Genomic DNA, 21,258 nt, shown 5'->3' on the forward strand with positions numbered 1-21,258 from the left:
ATGATACTCAAAGACTGCAGAATTCATGCATGTATATGTATATCGTAATAATATTAATCTAGTCTGTAACATAGTTTAGCAGATAATTAACACCATTTTCCTAATGTTCTTTGAGAGAAATTCTTTTTTCTTGTTTAATCATACGACATTTTGTTGGTACTAAAAACTTTGATGAAAACGTCTCCACTAGGAAAGTAAAGATTAATACTCATTATATCAAAATAGATTGAGATACTTCATATATCGAAAAAAGCTACCAAGAAGAATTTTTGTTTAAATTTTAAAAATAAATAAATAATTAGCACTCTCTGCACTAGAGAAATATCCAAATAATTTTCCTATGAAGTTACCGAGATTTAATCCTCAGCAAGCCCTCTGGCTGGGCTGACTTGCAGCTTTAATCTTAGAACTTGGAGTGGGTACCTCACTGTTTGCAAATGCTCAGACTTTTTCCGTCTTGGTGTTACTGTGATGTTTTGTGATTATGTAAATTCTGCAAGGTGTATCTTTTTATTTCAACACAGTTTTCTTTCCTTCTAGAAATGTTACCACTTTGTGTTTCAGCGATACCGCCTGGAGCATTATACTGTGACATCAAATTGGCTGGCGTTAGGAACACTCTTCCTGTTTGGACTCTTATCCTTTTCTCGCTCTGTGGCACTGTTCAGAGGTAGATAAACGGAGAATGTCTCAACCCATACTTGCGAGGCCCTTCCTTCACCTTGGCTTTGCGTAATGCATGATTGTTTAATACAATTCAGCTTAAGCTGGGAGGAGCATTTTTCTATAAGGAGAATCTGTGGACTTAACATTAAGACTGGGATATGACATCTATACCTTAAGATTGAAGAGAAGATTGAGAATTCCTTTTAGTGTGATTAACTATAAATTTTTTCTCTGTTCTCATTGACTTTTTTTTCTTAAAAGGATGCTTTTTCCTTTTAAAAGGTGAATTAAGGAAGTTTTAAACTTAGGATGCAAATTTGGGGTTCAATTCCTGTGATTATATTTTTACTTATATCTTTATTTGGATCCAGAATATTAAAGTGTGCTTGAGAACATGAAGTTTAAAGCATGGAAGGGTTTAAAAAAAATTATTTTAAGTAAAATAGGACCTCTGCTGTAACCATCTTTCTAACTAAATAGAGACTTTTTATATCAGTAGAGTGTGCTTCCTGCTGGAGTTGCTCTGAACCTTCATACTCTTAAACATCATGTGGATTACAGTGGGACATTAGCATGCATTATAATTAAATGTCAGAATCTCATCTTACTTATCTTTGGCTTTCACAAATCTTTCTCCCTTCCAGGGTATCATGGGCCCCTTGATTTGTATCCAGAATTTTACCGAATTGCTACAGACCCAAGCATCCACACTGTCCCAGAAGGCCGACCTGTTAATGTCTGTGTAGGAAAAGAGTGGTATCGATTTCCTAGCAGCTTCTTTCTGCCCGATAAGTAAGTTGTCCTTTAATTCCTAGAGTTTTAAGTTAAGGAGTAAAATAACAATTCTTTGGCACTGTCTTCTTAATTTTTCTTTCATTTTGGATTTTTCACAAAAAGTTTCTGAATAATTTACCATTTTGAGAGTTGGGGGGTCTGTACTGTGTGTGCATCCATCGTCTGTGTTCAGTCGACTGAGTACTGTGTCTGGTTATGCACCCTGCACTGCCCTTAACCACAGAGGTCTGGGGTCTTCTAAAGACACTTTGGGCCCTGGGCTTCTGCTGGTGGTACTTCCTAAAGATTTATATTTAAATTTCTATAATTGTCTGATATTAGTTCACTTCTAAAAGTGATCTAGAAACTCCAGGAAGAAGAGTCTTTTTAGAGAAGAAATGTTTATTATTCAACAACAGTGAAAGTTCACCAATGTCTGGACACTGGGAAAAGCTCTGGTTAAGACATCTGTTCAGCATTCCTTTAAGCTGTCTGTTGCTGGATGTGATAGTATAGGTTCTGGAGTTCCTTATTTGCTTAATTTGGACAGAAAAGAGCCCTATTTAGGGAAAAGGGATGTCAGGTTACGGTGAGTTCTTACATTTCACTCTTCTATCTACCTGATGGATTTGCTTTAATTTTCATAAGTCCCTCTGACGGTGTGGTAATTAGCAATAAACTTTGATGCTTCTCTGGTTGTTTGGTGGCATGACCATTTGGTTGCAAATTTCATTGCTGAAAGTTGGTGAAATAGGTTAAGAGACCTCTAGCTGAAAATTTCTCAACAAGTTTGGACATAATTGTGACCTCTGCCTCTCTGCTCCCTGGTTGAGGTTTTAGCAGAAATATTTTTTTTCTCCAAGTGAAATGAAATGTTTTTCATGTGAATTTTTTTTTTTTTTGACTTGTTTCTAGTACATTTAGCAATATGAGTCCCCTGTGTTTTTCTTATTCTACTTATTTGTGTTTCTGACAGTTGGCAGCTTCAATTCATTCCATCAGAGTTCAGGGGTCAGTTACCAAAACCTTTTGCGGAGGGACCACTGGCTACCCGGATTGTTCCCGCCAACATGAATGACCAGAACCTAGAGGAGCCATCCAGATATGTAAGGGAAACATTCTCCTGTTACTACTTTGAAAAGAGTCTACCCCTAAAATCTGCTGGCATACATATTAGAAAATTGATGAAATGGGAATTTTTTAGAAAGTGATTTCTTTAGGGTGAGGGGTATAACTTTTGAGAAAGAATGAATAGTATCACTTTTATTTTTAAATTACCTCCTTTATTTTCTATGTAAAACATATAACAACATATTTTCTAAGCTGGGCTGGAAATTTTCTTATGATGAATTTGAATCTCATTTTGAAACACATTCTGAAAATCTGTAACATTTCTTGGCCCATTAAAATACTTGGTGGAGAACTTTCAAGTTATCAGTAGACATTTGACCTAGTATATTCTATTAGTATATTCAGGTTTTAGCAAATAGACAGTAAGGCTGTTTTCATAGTTAGTCCATGGAGCAATATCTGTCAGGGCCTGTGCCCTTCTACCCATTTGTCTTTACTCACTCTGAGATCCTACATAGATTTTATTTCAGTTGCTTTGAAAGATGACATTTTTGCCATTTGATACCAGTAAAATTCTTGATAGCGGAAAAGGTAAGAACAATAAAGTAAGTTCTCCTGGTTCCTAGAGACAGTAAAAAATTATTTTATAGAATTATTAGAAAGCACATTTTTGGGCAATTTGTCTGTTAAAGAAGCTTTTAACAATTTAAATGTCACATACATTTGGTTTAGGTTTTCTTATGTTATATACTTAAAATGCAAAATACCAGGATTTCTCAGTTCTCTTCTGAAGCAAACCTGCAGCCATATCTGGCCTTTTGTCTCCCAGATTGGGGCTCGTTAGACTTTCGTGGAGGCCCTCTGGGCTTATGAGTGAGATTCTTGTTGTGTGAGCTTTAGCTATCAGCTAAGGAAATGGACATCATAAGATACAAACTTGGCCTGGCCCCCTAAGAAGGTAAAATATGTATGTAGTCGACTAAGTAGCTTATATGAACACTTTCTTCTAAGTTCAGCCTCTGATTCCTATAACAATGGAAATACCCCCGCCCCCGGCAGGGTAAACTGTTATTGGTCATCTTCATTTTAGCTGCAGGTACGTTCCTGAGAGCATGCTTTGGTGTACAAGGGATCACCAAGGGGACACTGGGTAGTCAAAAGAGTGAAATGTTGTCAGAGCTATGTTTTAGGGAGAGGTAGCATAAGGCAGTAAAAATGAGCATGGATATTGGAGTCAAGTAAGCCTGAGTTAAAATCTCAGGTCTATTATTTTAGTGAGCTTTGGCAAATTAGTTAACTTCTCTTTAACTAATTTAAGTTTTGTATCTGGAAAATGGGAATAATGATATTTACATTGGAAGATTTATATGAGATTAGATAGTATATCTGTCATATTTAGAAAATAGTTTTTGGTATATAGATTTTCCCACAAATGTTCTTAGTCAGAAATCGGTTTATCAATAGATTAGTGGTAAAGGAACCCTTAAGAGGATTTATAATCTGCCCAAATCTGTCTCTCCTTTCTTATTTTTATTGTTCCCCAACCTGATTTTTATTCTAGTCCATCCAGACTCACCATTGTTTTTTCTGCCCCAATAATTTTGCTTATCTTGGTGACTACTCTCTTGCTCTCTGAAGACTTTTCCCAACTATATAAGTCCATAGTGAACAGTCTTTCCTTAAATGCCTTAAATATTTCTTTATAGCTCATTTAGCCATTTAATTTTGTTGTCTTTTATTATGTAAATATTTCTGTTATGTATGTCATGTCTTTCCCCATCGGATTGTGAATGATTGCACCTTATTTTTTTGTGTTTCCCGTAGTGTCTAGGGTAGTGCTGTGTACCTAGTATTTAGCCTATACATTCTTTCTTACTTGGGAAATGAATATTCATCATTATTGGGATAGTGATGTTGGGAGAAAGCCAACTGTAAAATCCACAGTGGCCTTTTGTCATTTCTTAGGCTTTTGTCACTGGTTGTCTCTGGTTATATCATATTTCCATATTCTCTGTTTCCAGGAGCTTACATTTGGTTAAGTGACTCTATATTAGCCATACCCAAAAGGTGAAGATTTTTCAGAATACTGGCTGATAAAAGCAAGGACAAACAAGTTAGATATATTTGCTGAGTGTGTAGTATCTGTCATTGTGCTTGTCCACTTTTCTATGGTTGAAAATTTTCATTCAGAGTTCGTTTTAGGTTTTCCTACATGATGAGAAGTGCCATTCAAATCCAGCCTACTCATCTTTGACCCTTTGGAAAGTAGAAGAGACATTTGATGGCTTACTGTGAATTCTACATGTACTGTGATCAGGGATTCAACTCTTTTAATTAACTCTTTCCTCTGATGTTAAAAGTAATATATATTTATTGAATAAAATAAAGCTATTAATAAGAAAAATAATCATCCATAATCTCATTAACCAAACAGTAAACCACTGTTACCATTTGGATGTTTTTTCTTTTACTTTTTTCTTTTGCATACATATGTGCATATGTACGTGCATACTTAACAAAAATCTCAATTATTTTTTTTAAAATAATGTTTTAGTTCTTTAAGAAATGGTGCCAGGATCAAGACTGTAATGGCCAAATAACTTTGCAGGACACGTAGGAGTACATACTGTACTATATTTATGTTTGTTACTTCGGTTATCAGTCCTGGTTTTAAGTCTGGATTCATTCAAAAAGGCAAAATAATTGTGTTCCCTATCTTTCCTGAGCATGCTAACTAGCAGCATTATTTTTATCTGCCCTTTGGCTCTGAGTGACAGGTTTTAGCCAACCTCTGGCTTTAATGCTAAGTGATTTGGGTCTGTCTCCTATTTCTAGTCTGCATAGAAACTAGGAAACATGCATGACCTGCTTTATTTCACTAGCCAACTTTACCTCAGAGTTTATCCAGAATTAGAAGGGAATGTTTGTAAAGGTTCTGTGGTTTCTCCTGCATTGTTATAACTACATTGCAGAAGTATATTTTTTTTGCTTCATATCTTTTTATGGTAGATAATGAGTAGCTATTTAATAACCCATTATTAAGAAGGCGGCATTTTTATACTGGCATATGCCAAGATTTTCTTCCAGGATCGAGGTCTGAATTTAGAAGGTACATTTAGTTTACCTTGAAAAAGACCTCAAGTTTGCTTATAGAAGTGGCATTGGAAGGGTTGCAGCCTATGAATTAGTGGAAGGATTATCTGAAATATGACAGAAAGTTATAATGCCAAATATGGATGGATGTGGCTCACAACACACAGTAAACTGAAGAAGCTGGGAGATATTTGAGGGTATGCTTGTATGTGCTTTGTATGTTCCTATCCTGAAGAGTTCAACTGAGTGCAGTTTTCTGGATTCATTCAGTTTTTCTTGTGAATTAAATGACAAATAAGCAAATGCAAAAATTAAATTATGCTTAGATTATTCCTTAATATATCAGTTGACATTAGAACACATTTGCATTTTCAAAATGTGTTACAGTAGAACTGACTGTATATTCAGTCAAAGCTTTCCATAGCTTCTTTATCCCTGCTTTTACCATTTAATCCATAAAAGAATTATGGATTTGGAAGGGAACTTCAGGTATCATAAAGTCTGTAATCTCCTCATTTTATGGGCAAAGAAACTGAGGCTCAGAGAGTTTGTAACTTGACAAAGATTAGTCCTAGGATAATAAGCTTGGTTTCAGAATTCCCTGATCTCTTCACACCTCCTCTTCCTTCCAAAGCCATAATAGTTTATACCGTAAGTTATATAACTTGAATACATGTTTTCATGCAATGGTTAATCATTCTTTGATGTAACAGGGCTGCATAGACATTAAGAGGTTGAACATTACTTTTTTAAAAGTAACTTTCCATTTCTAGAGCTCTGTTGTATATATATGCCAGGTACTTTACGTAGTAATTATTGTGTTTATTAGTTAACAGAAATAATCAGGGTCTGCTCCTTTTACTTTTTTCTCTCTTCTTTTTCTCTCTTAATCCTTTATCCAACCCCATAGGAAGTTCCTATCCAATAGGAAGTTCTGATTGAAGGATAAAATAAATTGCCCTATAGATATTTTTACTAATTGTTATCACCCTTGAGTATCAAAGTAAGCAGATTCAAATTGCTATAATATATGCAGGAGAATCAAATTGGAATCTATTAAGGATTTAAGTGAAGGCTGTTCACAATGCTTCTTTAAAATTAATTCCCTAGTATCCATTGTGTTGGCATTTAGAAATTAAATGTTTCCATGATCTTCCACCAAACGACCAAGAGTTTTTACCTGTGAGTTTATATTTTTGTAGCACAGTAAATTTTTACTTGTAAATTTAAAGATTCAATTGATAAATATGTATTTAGCAAGGCTATATGGTAGACAATAAAACTATGAGACAGTCTGTGCCTCTGGGCGACAACTACTTTTTAAAATTTAATTGGACTATAAATAAAAGAAGAAATGAAAAGCCAGAAAAATACTTGAAATCTTTCCCAAACATTTGAATATTTCTTCTTAGGCCCCAGCATTCCTATTTTAAAAAAAGGAAATATCATAGGACAATGTCGATGGCAGGAAAAATGATGTAGTGGCAAGAACACTGGGCTGAAAGTTAGGAGAACCTGTGATTCTTTTGTGGAATAGATTGAAGTGTATTTTCTTATATGTCTTTGTGAGTTTCCAAGACTCTTGAAATAGCTTTCCATTTCTCTCCAATTTGTTGTAACTACACCTGAAATCCAGCTGCAGTGTTAAATTTCAGCTTATCGCACTACCTGTTTTCTCATCGAATATTTCATGGTGGCAAAACTTATCTTGAGACATGCCTTCTGAGCCATGGGACCTCATGACCAGAGATGGAACTCTGTATACTGCTTTGCCCCTAAAGAGATGAGTATCTGTTAGGGACCCACCCACTGTGCTGTGCCACACTACCTGAGTGTGAAAATATTGTTTGTAACTTGAGAAGATATCACTCTAGACCCCATCTCTGGCAGACTCTCTGTAACAGCTGATGAGGAAAAGCCGTGAGAGTATTAATTATTGCCCAGCTCCCCTTGGCTCACGGCCGTTCCAACAAAACGGACACCTTTTATTATTATGGATATCTTGACCTCTGTCTCAGGCTTCTTTTAGAATATGTATTTTTGTTTACATCTGAGGTGGCATTAAATTGTCATCCTTAATATACATACATTTATTGATAAGATGTAAACAATGTGATGTTGGTTATCAGTAAATTAATTTGAATTCCCCACCACCACCTTTTTTTTCTTTTGTTTTAGAGGTGCTGATTTGTTCTTCTCCAAAGCATCTAGTGGGTTGTTAGAAACTGAAAGAAGGCACATTTCTTTCAAAATGAGTCTTGAATGCTTGTATTTTACAAAATTTTAAACTAAGGCATATTTTTAGCTTCGACAGCTGGTTGATATGTAGCCTGTGACTAATGAAATGAAACACATTTTTGTTTCATGATCATGTGTTAATGTCACCCTACAATTTTGTTATTTTTGATGTAAGAAAGAATGATTAAATCTGAAGAAATAAAAAAACGAGCTCTTTGGTTACACTTTAAGGCAGATTTAAATCAGGTCTTTTGATTTTTGAATTGTAGATGATGTGGTTATGGAGTGTGGTCTCAGATTTTGCACCATGAGATATTGATAAAATTGAGAGAAGAAACTCTTCTTTCTGTTTTCACTTTTTGACCTAAGGGGCAGTAGTCACTTGGTGTTACTAGGGATTCAGACTGACAAATATCAAACTGAAAATAGTCACAGTAAAACAATATATATAGCATGATCAGATTTTGTGAGGAAAAATATCTGCGGAGAAGAAAGTCTGGGACATATACTAATAGGTTGATAGTGATTTTCTTTGGATGGTAAGATTATTGGTGATTTTTTAAATGTTTCAAAAAATGTTTTTATAATAAATAATATTTTCCTTTCATTATTAAGAAAAATAAATTACCATAATAGGGACTATAGATAGCAAATCTTTGAAACTATCGAGAAGATCTCTGGTGTGCTTTATAAATAACACTCGGCATGCTGTTAGTTGACCTCTGATTTTCCTGTCTTTGAGCACAAGAACCTTCAACTTAAAATTAGGAGATAGATTTTCTATTAAGTAATTTTTACCTTAGTCTTCTGGCCTCTTCTTAGTTAATAATTTCAATCATTATATCTAAGACTACTTTTGCTGCTCTTTCTGCAAACTATATCTAGTTTGCTTCAAAGAAATGAATGTGGTTTACCTATTCTAAGCTATGAAGAAAAAAATTTTTTAAACCTAAAAGGATGCTGCTGTGACGAATTGACTGTATAGTGTAATATTTTAAACTGTTTCAGACAGGGGGGGAGTTAAAGAATTGAGTAAACATTTTTTAAAAATTAAATAATTTGCCTATTTTTGAAGTTCAGACAAAAAGCCTGTCTATCCAGAAAGTGTGCCAGAGACTACCTAATGACAGGGGCATTCCTAACAGTCCTGGACCACTGGCTTAAAAAGACAGTGATCTAGAGACAACCATCAGAATGGGAAAATATATTTGCAAGCAACACCTCTGATAAGGGCCTAATATCCAAACTATCAAGGAACTCATACAACTCAGTAACAACAACAACAACAACAACAAAAAACAATCCAATTAAAAAATGGGCTGAGGACCTAAACAGACACTTCTCTCAAGAAGACATACAAATGGCCAACAAACATATGAAAAGATGCTCAACATCGCTAGCTATTAGGGAAATGCAAATCAAAACCACAGTGAGATACCATCTCACACCTGTTAGAATAGCTGTTATAACGGGACAAGTAATAACAAGTGTTGGAGAGGATGCAGAGAAAAAGGAACCCTCATACACTGCTGGTAGGACTGCAAATTGGTACAGTCACTATGGAAAACAGTATGGAGGTTCCTCAAAGAACTAGGAATTGATCTACCATATGATCCAGCAATCCCTCTGCTAGCTATTTACCCCAAAGACTTGAAAACATATATCCAAAAAGGTATTTGCACACTGATGTTCATAACAGCATTATTCATGGTGGCCAGGACATGGAAGCAACTGAAGTGTCCTATGATAGATGATTGGCTAAAGAAGCCGTGATACATATATACAATGGAATATTACTCAGCCAGAGGAAGAGATGAAATACTGCCATTTGCGACAACCTGGATGGACTTCGAGATAATCATGCTAAGCGAAATAAGCCAGACAGAAAAAGTTGAAAACTACATAATATCACTTCTTTGTAGGATATAAATCTAAAAGCAACAAACAAACATGACAAACAGAGACTCATGGATATGGACAGTGGACTAGTGGTTACTAGAGGGTAGGGGGGTGGTGGGGAGGTAGATGGGGTAAAAGCGGTCAAATATGTGGTGACAGAAAGAACTCTATGGGTGGTGAACACACAATGTGATAATATATATATATATACACATGTATATATGACTTACTGTTGAATTGTGCACTCGAAACTTATTGGATTTCGTTAACCGTTGTCACCGTAATAAAAAAGACAATGATCTGTAAGTCTTATCAGCACAATATCAGTAATCAATCTTTTGGCATTTTTTATTCTTATTCACTTTTAAATGTTTCTGATTCTGTTTCTTTATTGGTTCATTAATCAATCCATTCATTCAAAGTCAGGAACTTTTTATTGTGACTATGTGCTGAAAAGACAAAAGTCCCTACCAAGAAAAAAAGAAAAAAATATGGTGGAAAAAAGGAATTGGGAAAAACAGAAACATAGTATGAAGCAGAAAAAATTTTAAACTTCTATAACCCATGTTGTAGAATAAAAGAAAAGTTTGGGGACCATAACACAAAAACATATGCTTTGAAAAGGGAATAATTAGAAGATAAGAGCTTCTAGAAATTAAAAATACGATAATTTAGATTTTAAAAATCAGTAGGATGATTAGAGGGTAAAATTGAGGAAATCTTCCACAGCATAACAGTACAAAAACGAAAAAACAAAAAGATAGAAAATAGGAAAAAAAGAATAAAGATCAGAGGATCTAACATCTAGCTAATAGGAGGTCCAGAAAGAGAGAACAAATGAAATGGAGGGGATAAAACTGCCAAAGAATGTGAGACAATTCCTTAGAACTGAAAGTCATTGCTTTCAGATTGAAGGAGCCCACAAAGTGTACCTAAAATGATGCATGAGAAACAGTCCATACCAAGATGTATCAAGTAGCAAAAGAAGTTAGTGTGTATTATTATTTCATAATCGAAAAATAATATGCTACCAGAAGAAAAAGCTGAGTTTGGAAGTGAGATCAAGGAATAAGGAGGATACTGCTGTTTTTCATAATAAGCTTCTTGAAATATGGAAGTTTTGAACTGTGTACATACTTTCTTCTGATATACCTAAAGATGAATTTAGATAGAGACATAAATCTTGCCTCAGAATCTAGTAGGAAAAACAGTTCTAAAATATTCAGCAGTGTATTGAGCGCCGCCTGAATATGCTGTGAGAACACAGAGAAAATAAGAAGGAATCTTCCTACTCTATTTGGGGAAAGCTTCACCTAAGTGATGGCATAGGGTCTAGTTCTCAGAGGAAGATTAAGAGTTCTCTGGCAGAAGAGAAAGTTAACATTCCAGTCAAAGGGAACAACATATGCAAAGGCTTGAAGTATGAAAGAACATCGTTTAGGGGAAAATAAATGGTTTGAGGTTTCTAGATTTTAGTTAATTGAGCAGAGTATTTTTCACCTTTTCCCTATTTCACTTGTTCTCATATATTTGTACATGTGACTGTGTTCTCTGCTAAATTATACATTTAAGAACAAGGGTTTGTGTCTTTGTCTAGAATAAATGCCCAGGAATGTGATTGCTGAATCATGTATGTATATGTTTAGTTTTTTAAGAAACTGCCAAACTGTTTTCTAAATGGCTGTATCAGTTCAAGTAAAGTGTAGAGATCTTACCTCCCTTTACCCTCTTCTTGTTTATAATATAATTGTCTTAAATATTTCTTATACATATATTGAGAACAACCCAAGAATGTGTTATACATTTTGCTGTAACCTTTAAACTTAATTTAGAAAATTCAAGGGAAGGAAAATTGATTGATTTTATCCATGTCCTTTTCCTGTTGTTCTTTCCACAATTCCTTATCATTTCCTTTGTTTCAAGAATCCCTGTAGCCATTCTTTCATGGTAGATCTTCTAACAGACTTCCTTGGTTTTCCTTCATCTGAGAATGTTTTGATTGTCCCTTGATTCGTAAAGAATTGTTTTCCTCTGGATATGGAATTCTAGGTTGGCAGTTTTTTCTTTCATTCCTTGAAAAATATTGTGCCCCTTCCTTTGTCCTCCATGGTTTCTGACGAGAAGTCTGCTGTCATTTTAATTGTTTTTTCCCTATCTGCAAGGTGTCATTTTTCTCTGGCTGCTTTCAAGATTTTTTCTTTGTCTTTAGTTTTCAGAAGTTGAATTATAGGGTGTTATAGAGTGAATTTTTTTTAATCCAGCCTTTTTGGGGTTCACTCAGCCTCTTGTTTCCATAAGTTTAAATCTGCTGCCGAATTTGGGAAGCTTTCAGCCATTATTTCTTCTAGTAATTTTGTCAGCCCTGCCCTCTTTCTCATCTCCTTTTGGTATTTAATAACATGAATGTTAGATCTTTCGTTTTAGGTACAAAACTCCCCAAAGCTCTCTCCATTTTTTTCCCATCCTTTTACTTTCTGATATTCAGATTGTGTAATTCTATTCCTTTTTTCTACTTCACTGATTCTTTCCTCTCATTCCTCCTTTCTGCTGTTGAGCACATCTGCTGAGCTTTTAATTTCAGTTATTGTCCTTTTTATTTCTAAAATTTCCATTTGGCCCTTCTTTACCTCTTCTCTTTCTTTGCTGTGACCTATCCTTTTGTTTCAAGCCTGTTTGTAATTACTCATTATAGTGTTTTTAATTGTGGCTGCTTTAAAATCTTCATTAGAATAATTTTAATATCTCTATCATCTCTGTGTTGGCATCTGTTTGTTATCATTTGTCATGCAAGTTGAGATCTTCATTGCTCTCGGTATGTTGAGTGAGTTCTCACTGAAACCTGGATATTGGGGCCATTATGTTAGGAGATTCTGGATCTTATTAAGTCTTTCTGTTTTAGCCAGCCTTCTCTGACCCTACACTAGTGGGGAAAGGGAGTGTTGCCTTGTTATTGCCAACTGGGAATGAAAGTCCAGATTCCCTACTTGGCTTTCATTGATACCCAGGAGCAGACAGAGGTGTTCATTATGGCTGGGTAGCAGTGGGAGCTCAGGCTCACCACTAGGCCTCTACTGATATGACTTTGGCTGAAATGGGCAGGGGTGCCTTGTCACTGCTCACCAATATAGTCACTGATACCATGGGGCGTGGCCTTGTTACCATTGGACAGGAGTGAAAGTCCTGACTCTACTAGGCCTTCTCTGACACTACCTCAGCATATAAGAAGAAGGGTGCCTCTTCACTGCCAGATAGGGTGCAAGCGCAGGCTTCATGTGTGCTTTCCACTGATGCCATCGATGCTAGAAAAAGGAGGCTTTTTACTACCCAGCAGGGTTGAAAGTCCTGGCTCCCTACTCGATCTTCTCTGACACCATCCATGCCAAGAGTGGGGGGCCCTTCATTACAGCCTGGTGAAAGTAGAAGTCTGAGCTCTTCGTTGGACATTTACTTTCAGAGGTATGGGTGCGATGACAGTTTTGGAGAGGGATCTGTTTGGCTGATGTATTTTATAAGGGTTCTCCAAAGAAACTGACCGATAGAATGTGTGTGTGCGTATGTGTGTATATATGTATTTATATGTATGTATATGTTTATACATAGAGAGAAAGAGAAAGAAAGAGGGAGAGAGAGAAAGAAGGAGAGAGAGAGAGATTGAGATTGATTTAATTTGGGTTAAGGGATTGACTTACATGATTGAGGGGTCTGGTAAATCTGAAATGTGCAGGATAGGTTGGCAGTCTGAAGACCTAGGGAAGAACTGATATTGCAGCTGGAGTCCAAAGGCAGTTTGGATGCAGAATTTTCTCTTCCTAGGGGACCTCACTCTTTTTCTCTTAAGGTCTTCAACTGATTGAATGAGGCCCACCCTTATTATGAAGGGTGATCTGCTTTACTCAGAGTTTACTGATTTAAATGTTAATCTCATTTAAAAAGTACCTTCATTCTACGGCCATGCCACCCTGAACAAGTGATCTCAGAAGCTAAGCAGGGTTGAGCCTGGTTAGTACTTGGATGGGAGACCACCTAGGAAGATCAGGTGCTGTAGGCGTAAAAAATAAGAGATTGTAAACTGACAGGTCCTTGCAATCTGAGGTCAACCAAGGGTTGCCTCGCCTAAAAAAAAATATCTTCAGAGCAACATCTAGTCTGATGTTTAACCAAATATCTGGGTATTGTGGCCTAGCTAAGTTGACACATATTAACTGTCACTGCTGGAGTAGAATGATTATTGTCTAGAAGTATTATTCCTTGGGTCCTGAGGTGCCGAGCTGGTCTGCCTTTTTTTCTCAACCTTTTGGAATCATCTTATATTTGTTTCATACATAATGTCCAAGGTTTTTAGCTTGACTCAGCAGAAGGAATATGGAACAGTGTTTGTTCTTGCTGTTTATTTGTTATGTTCTTTTAACATATCAGATTAAATGCTTCATTGATATTTGAGGTCATAGGTTTTTATTTCTAAGCCTGTTCTCTGTTTTCTCCTAAAGAATTATTTAGTTTTTCCTTCTGTGTGGTTTTTTAAAATATCACATCTTTTGTACTAGAGCGTCTCATTTTATGATTTTATCTGGGTGGGTTTTTTTTCTCCCCTTTCAGATTTGAGTTTAATATTTTCTTCATTTAGTTGGAAGTTTCTCTAAGCACGTTCACTCTGGTCTTGGTGTGATGCATTCTGACCCTTGCCAAGAGCTCGTTTGTCCATTAGGCATTATCCAGAAAAGTAATCCTATGATTTGACTCTATTGTTTATATCTACTGTTCACTTCCCTTGTCTTTCTCTTCCAAAGTCACAACCTTTAACTTGGAAGGAAATTGAAAATATCTTTTTGCTTAAAAGACATTCATCATACTACCTATGACCTGAGAATCACTTGACATACAGTCTGGCTTTCTTCTGTCATTTGCTTCTAATGTGAATTGGCAGAGTTTAGTGTTTGGCAGATTTATGTCTTAACTCGTTCCCTATCAAGTTTGATATATTGGCAGAAGATGGAATACTTTTCTATTTTCTTTTTGCTGTGTTATGTCTCTTTTCACACAGATGCTTCTGAATTCCTCAGTCAGGGTCATTTGTGGAAACTAATTCAAAGCTTGGGAGCCACAGCTTGCCTTGTGTAACTAGCGTCTTCCACCTAACCCGTACATCTGGTTCACTTCCACTCGTGAGTCTTTACAAAGGTAGTTTGCTGTTGCTATAATGCTACTCTTTTCTACTACCTTTCCTCCTATTAGTCTGCCAAATCATTTTTCAGACTACAGATCTTGTTTCCTGTGGGAATTCCTTGCAGATTGAGCAAAGGAGAACTACTGATATTTCTTTTTATTTTGTTACTGTGACACAGTTTTCCCATGCTCAATCTCCAATAATTATGCCACTATTCATTTCCCTTTAAAAAAAATCTACTTAATGTTTTAAAAAATCTGTACTCTTAATACATATATCATATGTATCATAACCAACCCTCAATTATCTGTTAATAGAAGAAATAGTACTTAAATAACTCCTATTCTTGAGTACATTTTTTTCCTTTATTTTTTATTTTTATTTGTTTATTAAATTTATCGTGGTGACTTTGGTGTAAAATCACAAAAACCTAATAAAATTATATAGGTTTCAAGTATGTAATTCAATAATGCATCATCTGTATATTGCATTGTGTGTTCACTACCCAATCAAATCTCTTTCCATCACCATATATTCGTATATTTTTTATTAACATTTCAATATGACAACTGTTAGGAATTCACAGAACTTCAAATAAGCTAAAAAAGTTATCCATTGAAACTCAACATAAGAATCACCAGAAAATTGGTCACATCTTTGGTCCATTTTCTCTACCTAGCTTTTCCTAATATTTCAAGTTAAGAACAAGTCATATAATTTCATAGGTTGATACAAATGTAAACCAGGGTAGAGCTTCATCTATTGAATTTATACTCTTTTGAATGGGTGATGAACATAACTTCGAAAGGTTTGAGTTTAAAAAGTCATTCCCTCTTCTCGGATCACAAAATATATAATAGCAATTGATTCTAATTGACTGATTAGTAGAGAAAATTATAATAGAAAAAGATTTTGTGAGCATGTCTTGCTAACTCTGGATGACCAAAAATTAATTTCCTCTTACTTTGTGTTTATACTTTGGCATAATCACTTTATTCTATTGACTGAATGCCATTTAAAGTTTATTCACCCGATATTGTCCATCTTAGGTAGAAGTTCCTAAAGGGCAATATCTGTCTATGTGTTTGTCTTCTTCTGGTCCTCTTTTAAATTATGACAGTATAAAAACTTCAAAGAAGAAAATTGAAATATTTGACAAAAATAGTAGATAGCTTTTTGTATATGTGGCTCAACTTTAAAGTAGAAATTCTCTGAAAGTTGTGATTTATTTTTCATCTATTTCCTAATTTTGTACTTAATAGGCTTTTCTTAATGATGGTAGTGATAGTGACTTTAGTTATAAAAATAAATGAATTTCATTCTATATTACAGATGTAGTCTTAAAATATTTTATGTAAATCGATATTGTAAAAATCATTTATAAAAAAAATCCTGAATTTGTTGTAAAACGAAAGAAATTAAGCAGCCTCCTGTGATTTCTCCGTTTTCTAAATATGCATTTTATATAAATCAGTAGATTTGCTTATATTGAAATACATTGTTGAGAACTGAGAGATGTAGATTGGGCTTCACTGAGTGGTATTACCACTGTCCTGGGTATTCACACTCATGTACTGAGTTAACAGGGAAGATAAATAGTTTTTGTTCATCTGGCATTGCTGATCAACTGAACTTGGCTTACTGGAGCCCCAGGTTAAAAGCATGACGAGATTGGATCCTGGTTCAGTGAAAGAGTGCTACAATGATTAGCAATATCTAACATGAGCAGTGGGAAGGAAAACAACTGAGCTTTCTGTATGTGTCATCACCCAACCTCAGGTTAGATCTATGTGGTGATTCTAGGCTCTCTGGGTAAGATGTGTGACCTATTCCCAAATCATACGTTTTGTATAGATAACGCTCTTGGAATTGAAGAAACTCTGCAAAAATTTAACATTTTTCAGGCACTCAAGCCCATAAAATTTCCCTAACCCTTTCCATATTTAACAACATCAGAATAACAAAGATACTATCTGGGCTTTAAATAGCTCCTTGACATCAGCAGATTCAGAGAACTGAATGATCTTATTTTGCCTTTGCCATTTCTGACAAATATGTATTTTCAACTGTGTGCAGTGGGGCAGGCTTTTTAATCGCCAAAGTCTTGGCAATATAAAAAGCAGATCCTGTGTATTTGTTACCTCCAGTGCAGGGATGTCTTTCAGTATGAAAACATATCTAATGATGAGCAGTAGCTCTAATAAGAGGAGAATCAGCAGTGTGAGGTATATGTACAATTGTGATGAAATTATTTTCTCTACAGTGATCCTTTCTTAGAGCTGAGAAAGATTTTTATGGTTTGCAGTCCCATTCCTTTGGAGAGTTGGTAAAACCTGAGACTCGGTTGAGTGACTTCCCTAAATCACAGAGCTGGAGCTAGAGCTAGAGGCAGAGTAATTAGAGGTCTCCTTTCTTGACGCAAATGGTAACATTAGATAGATTAAACAAGTAGAGTGCTTAGTTGGAGGCAGAGCGTTTAGAATATTATTCTCCTCTTCTGATGATGTCATTTCACAGAGTTATTAGCTTTTTCAGACGTTTGTTTTATAGTTAGTTACTTGCTGATATAATTCATATCCATACATAGTAGGATACATATACAATAGCATTTGTTTTTATATTTGTATTTTTTATAATAAAAGATTGTGGCTAAAATGGAGTCAAAAGATATCTTCTCAGAGAAATTCTTTAGCTTGCAGAACTGGACTTAATTGTCTCCAACATCTTGTCTATGAATTGGGAATAAACAAGTAATATCCATGTAGAATTTTGTTTTGTAATAAATGTGATTCTTCTTTTCTTTTTCTGTGCTCTTTGTGTTCTCCCCTTCCCAGTAATAGGAGTACACTCATAGATCTGAAGGAAGTTTAAATTCTGATCACAGCAGTGGGATTCTGGAATAATTGTTTAAATTGATTTCTCAATTTAAAATTAGTAGTGAGTTTACTGAAACTCAAAATTAGTAGTCAGTTTACTGAAACTTGAACTCATTTTGTAGTTGAGAGATTTTTTTTAGTAGATTATTACAATGCAATTTGATCTTTATTGTATGATATTTTAGAGAAAATAGATTGTCCTCCCAGAGCTAGAAGCTAAGGGAAGAAATTCTTGGCACTTAGGGATAGCTTGTCTTAGTTTTTAACACTTGGTGTTTGAAGTTGTCTGGCGTCCTGGTACAGCTTGTGACCTTTCTTTCCTTCAGCAAATACTTTTTGACTGCCTGCTATGTGCCAGGTACTGTACCAGGTGCCAGGGATACAGTAGTGATCAAGACAGAGAATGCTCAGCTATAAGAAATCCTGAGCCTCGCTGCAGTTGCTCACAGAAAAATATGAGGACACATATGAATCAAAACTTATTACATGTTTTGGAAAGAAAGTAGACATTCTGAATACAGCTTAAAGATTAAATGTTAAATTCATACCATATGTTGGCCACTTTGCTGTTCAGTAGCCTCAGTTATGACCAGATTTTACTTAGCTATGGACAAAGCTAAACCTCCCACTTGCCTTGGAGTTTATAGGACAACTGATTTTGATTGATCTTTCACATTATCCCCTTAAACTCTTAGAGGATTCTTTATTGCATTTGTTTACCAAAGACTTTTCAGTGACATTTGAGAAATAAGAGCTGTTTTATATATGGAGGTGATTTCTCTGTGGTGTTCCCTGAACTTCATGTTGGCCCTTGACAGAGATCTTTACTTTTTACAGCTATGTGTGTCATTGTCATATCCAGCTGATATAGATGCCTGAATGCAAGTTCACATCTTTCCTGTCTCAGGACTTGAGGGGCTTGGCTCAAGTAGCTGGATAGACAGCAGGGAAGGTCCCTGAGAAAAAGAAGTTGGACTGTTTGTTCTTTCCTTGTCCCCTTATGGCATTCTAAAATGATAAATGTACTGTTTGATACAACCATTGAACCCATTCTGGTTGTTACCTTTTCTCAGTCTTCAGCCTCCTCACAGCCTTTCTGTGGCTATTGAAATTTACTCTCTCCTTGAATTTCAAAACTGTGTACTTTGATTCTTCTCCTGCAACCTCTCTAATGGTTCCTTCTGTCCCTTGCTTCTTCCACTTCTTTGTTCTGCCCAGTACTGTAAGTATCCACCCAAATTTATCTGTGATCTTCTGTTCCTCTTTGATCTTCTCTCCCTTTTCCTACACTTTCACCTTTTCCTCCCTCTTATTTTCACGCATTCTTGTGTGCATTTGTTAAATATACATTTACTTAACACCTACTGCTGTGTGCTTTGTACTATGCTAAGTTTTAGGAATGCATGAGTGAATGATAGACACAGCCCCAGCTTCCATAGAATTACTTATTTTCCAATTAATTCATAAATTATTATTGTGAAATGTTTTAGTGGAGAAGTACTACGAAAGCATGTAAATTGGGGACTTGTCCTAGTTTAAGTGTACAGTGAAGTCTTTTCTCAAGAGATCAATTTTAGCTGAAATCTGAAGGATGAGTAAGAATTTATGAGATGGAAGCAGGGAGTGTTCTATGCAGTAGAAAACAACTCTAACTCCCAGTGTTCCAGTCACATGGGCTTTCTTTCAATTGCTTGGGTATACCATGCTTCTTCCCACCTCAGTAGGTGTAAAATGTGTTATCATCCTTCAGTCTCACCCAAACTGATACTTCACTGCAGCCCCCTTTTATCCCCAGTTCACTGGATCAGAAATCCCATCATTGATTTCCTTTGGAATAGACCTGAGATTTATTTTTTCTTCTTTCTTCATTCCCACCACCATAGAACTTCATAGCGTCCTTACTTCACAGCTGGATACTATGTTAGTGACCAGGAGGCCTTGCATCCAGCCTTTTCCTCCCGTATGTCCTTGCCCCACCCTCTCCAGCATAGCCACTATGGACCTCTTTTTCCGAGACCCATTTTTAAATCGTATTACTCCTTGGCTGAAAAATCTAGAGTAGATTCCTAATGGACAAAATCCAGATTCTCTTAATTTGGGTCCTTCATTATCAGTCTTCAGACTCTTTCTAATTTTGTTTCTCAACACATAACTCTTGGAACAAGCAGATATTCCTCTATTTCCACTGTGAAATATGCTCATTTCTGCCTTTTTCCCTCTGTTCTCTCTTTTACCACCATCCTAGGACATCTTTTCAACTATATGGGTCCCACTGATTTCTTTTTCTCTGAACTCTGATTGCTCTTATAATACGTTCTGTATTTCATATGTGCTAATGTTATTTTCTGACCTAAATTATAAGTTTAATAACAGAGATGTGTCTTACAGGATTTTTTATACTGTAGTTTAGGATTCACCAAATAGGCTTTGCTGATACCCAGAAGGTTCATTTTAATATTATTTACTGAATGCTGCTAGTTGAGGACTGTGAGGAGTTAATGTTGTAACCCTTCTGTCCTACATGTTGGGCATAATGTGAATTGACAGTAACTACCAATCTAGATTGAAAACAAGAATAATTCATTTTAATGAGCTCTAGTGCTCCAGGGTTCTTTTCAGTCAGTCAGATTCTCACATTTCACAGTTAGTCACGGATTCCTTCTAATGTTACAGCTATTTGTGTAGTCCTTTATAGTTTGCAAGTTTTATTTAAATGAATCACCTCATTTAATCCTCATTACAACTCTTTGAGGTAAATAGTATTATCTTTTACAAAAGAAGAAATCGAAGTATAAAAACTTAAATGAGTATGGGTCACCTAACTAGTTTGTGATAGAACCCAGACCTGAATCTAGGCCTCTGACTTTGAATACCTCTTCTAATTTTTTAAATGAAAAAAATTTTAATTTTTTTCTAGCTTGAGATATAATTGATATAACATTGTATAAATTTAAGGTATAAAGTGTGATAATTTGATATATGTATATATTGTGAAACAGTTACCACAATAAGGTTAGTTAACACATTCATCACCTCATATAGTTACCATTTTTTTGTGGTGAGAACATTTAAGAGCTACTCTCTTAGAAGATTTGAAGTATCCAACACGGTATTGTTAACTATAGTCACCATGCTGTACATTAGATCCCCTGAACTTAGTCGTCTTATAACTATAATTTGTACCTTTTGACTAACATCGTTCGATTGCCCCAGCCCCTGGTAGCCACCATTCTACTCTGTACCTTTTGACTAACATCGTTTGATTGCCCCAGCCCCTGGTAGCCACCATTCTACTCTGTTTCTATGAGTTCAACTTTTTTGGATTTCACATATAAGCGAGATCATACATTATTTGTCTTTCTCTGTCTGACTTATTTCACTTAGCATAATGCCCTCGTTTCATTCATGTTGTCACAAATAGCTGTGTTTCATTGTTTTTATGGCTGAATAATATTCTACTGTGTATGCATATAGTAT

General features: G+C 35.5%; 1 protein-coding gene across 4 annotated transcripts in view; it reads left to right on the forward strand.

The window, feature by feature from the left end:
• The window catches only part of ALG9 (ALG9, alpha-1,2-mannosyltransferase), an 81,776-nt gene that overhangs the window by 32,228 nt on the left and 28,290 nt on the right, over positions 1-21,258 (forward strand). For 3 of the 4 annotated variants that reach the window (XM_025047486.1, XM_006912824.3, XM_025047487.1), the window contains exons 11-13: positions 541-670; positions 1,311-1,458; positions 2,417-2,546. In XM_025047486.1, the coding sequence (XP_024903254.1) occupies positions 541-670; positions 1,311-1,458; positions 2,417-2,546 (408 nt within the window). The remainder of the gene's footprint in view (positions 1-540; positions 671-1,310; positions 1,459-2,416; positions 2,547-21,258) is intronic. The other variant, XM_015590139.2, reaches the window with a different exon arrangement.

Source organism: Pteropus alecto, unplaced genomic scaffold, assembly GCF_000325575.1.
Source record: "Pteropus alecto unplaced genomic scaffold, ASM32557v1 scaffold224, whole genome shotgun sequence".
Taxonomy (NCBI): domain Eukaryota; kingdom Metazoa; phylum Chordata; class Mammalia; order Chiroptera; family Pteropodidae; genus Pteropus; species Pteropus alecto.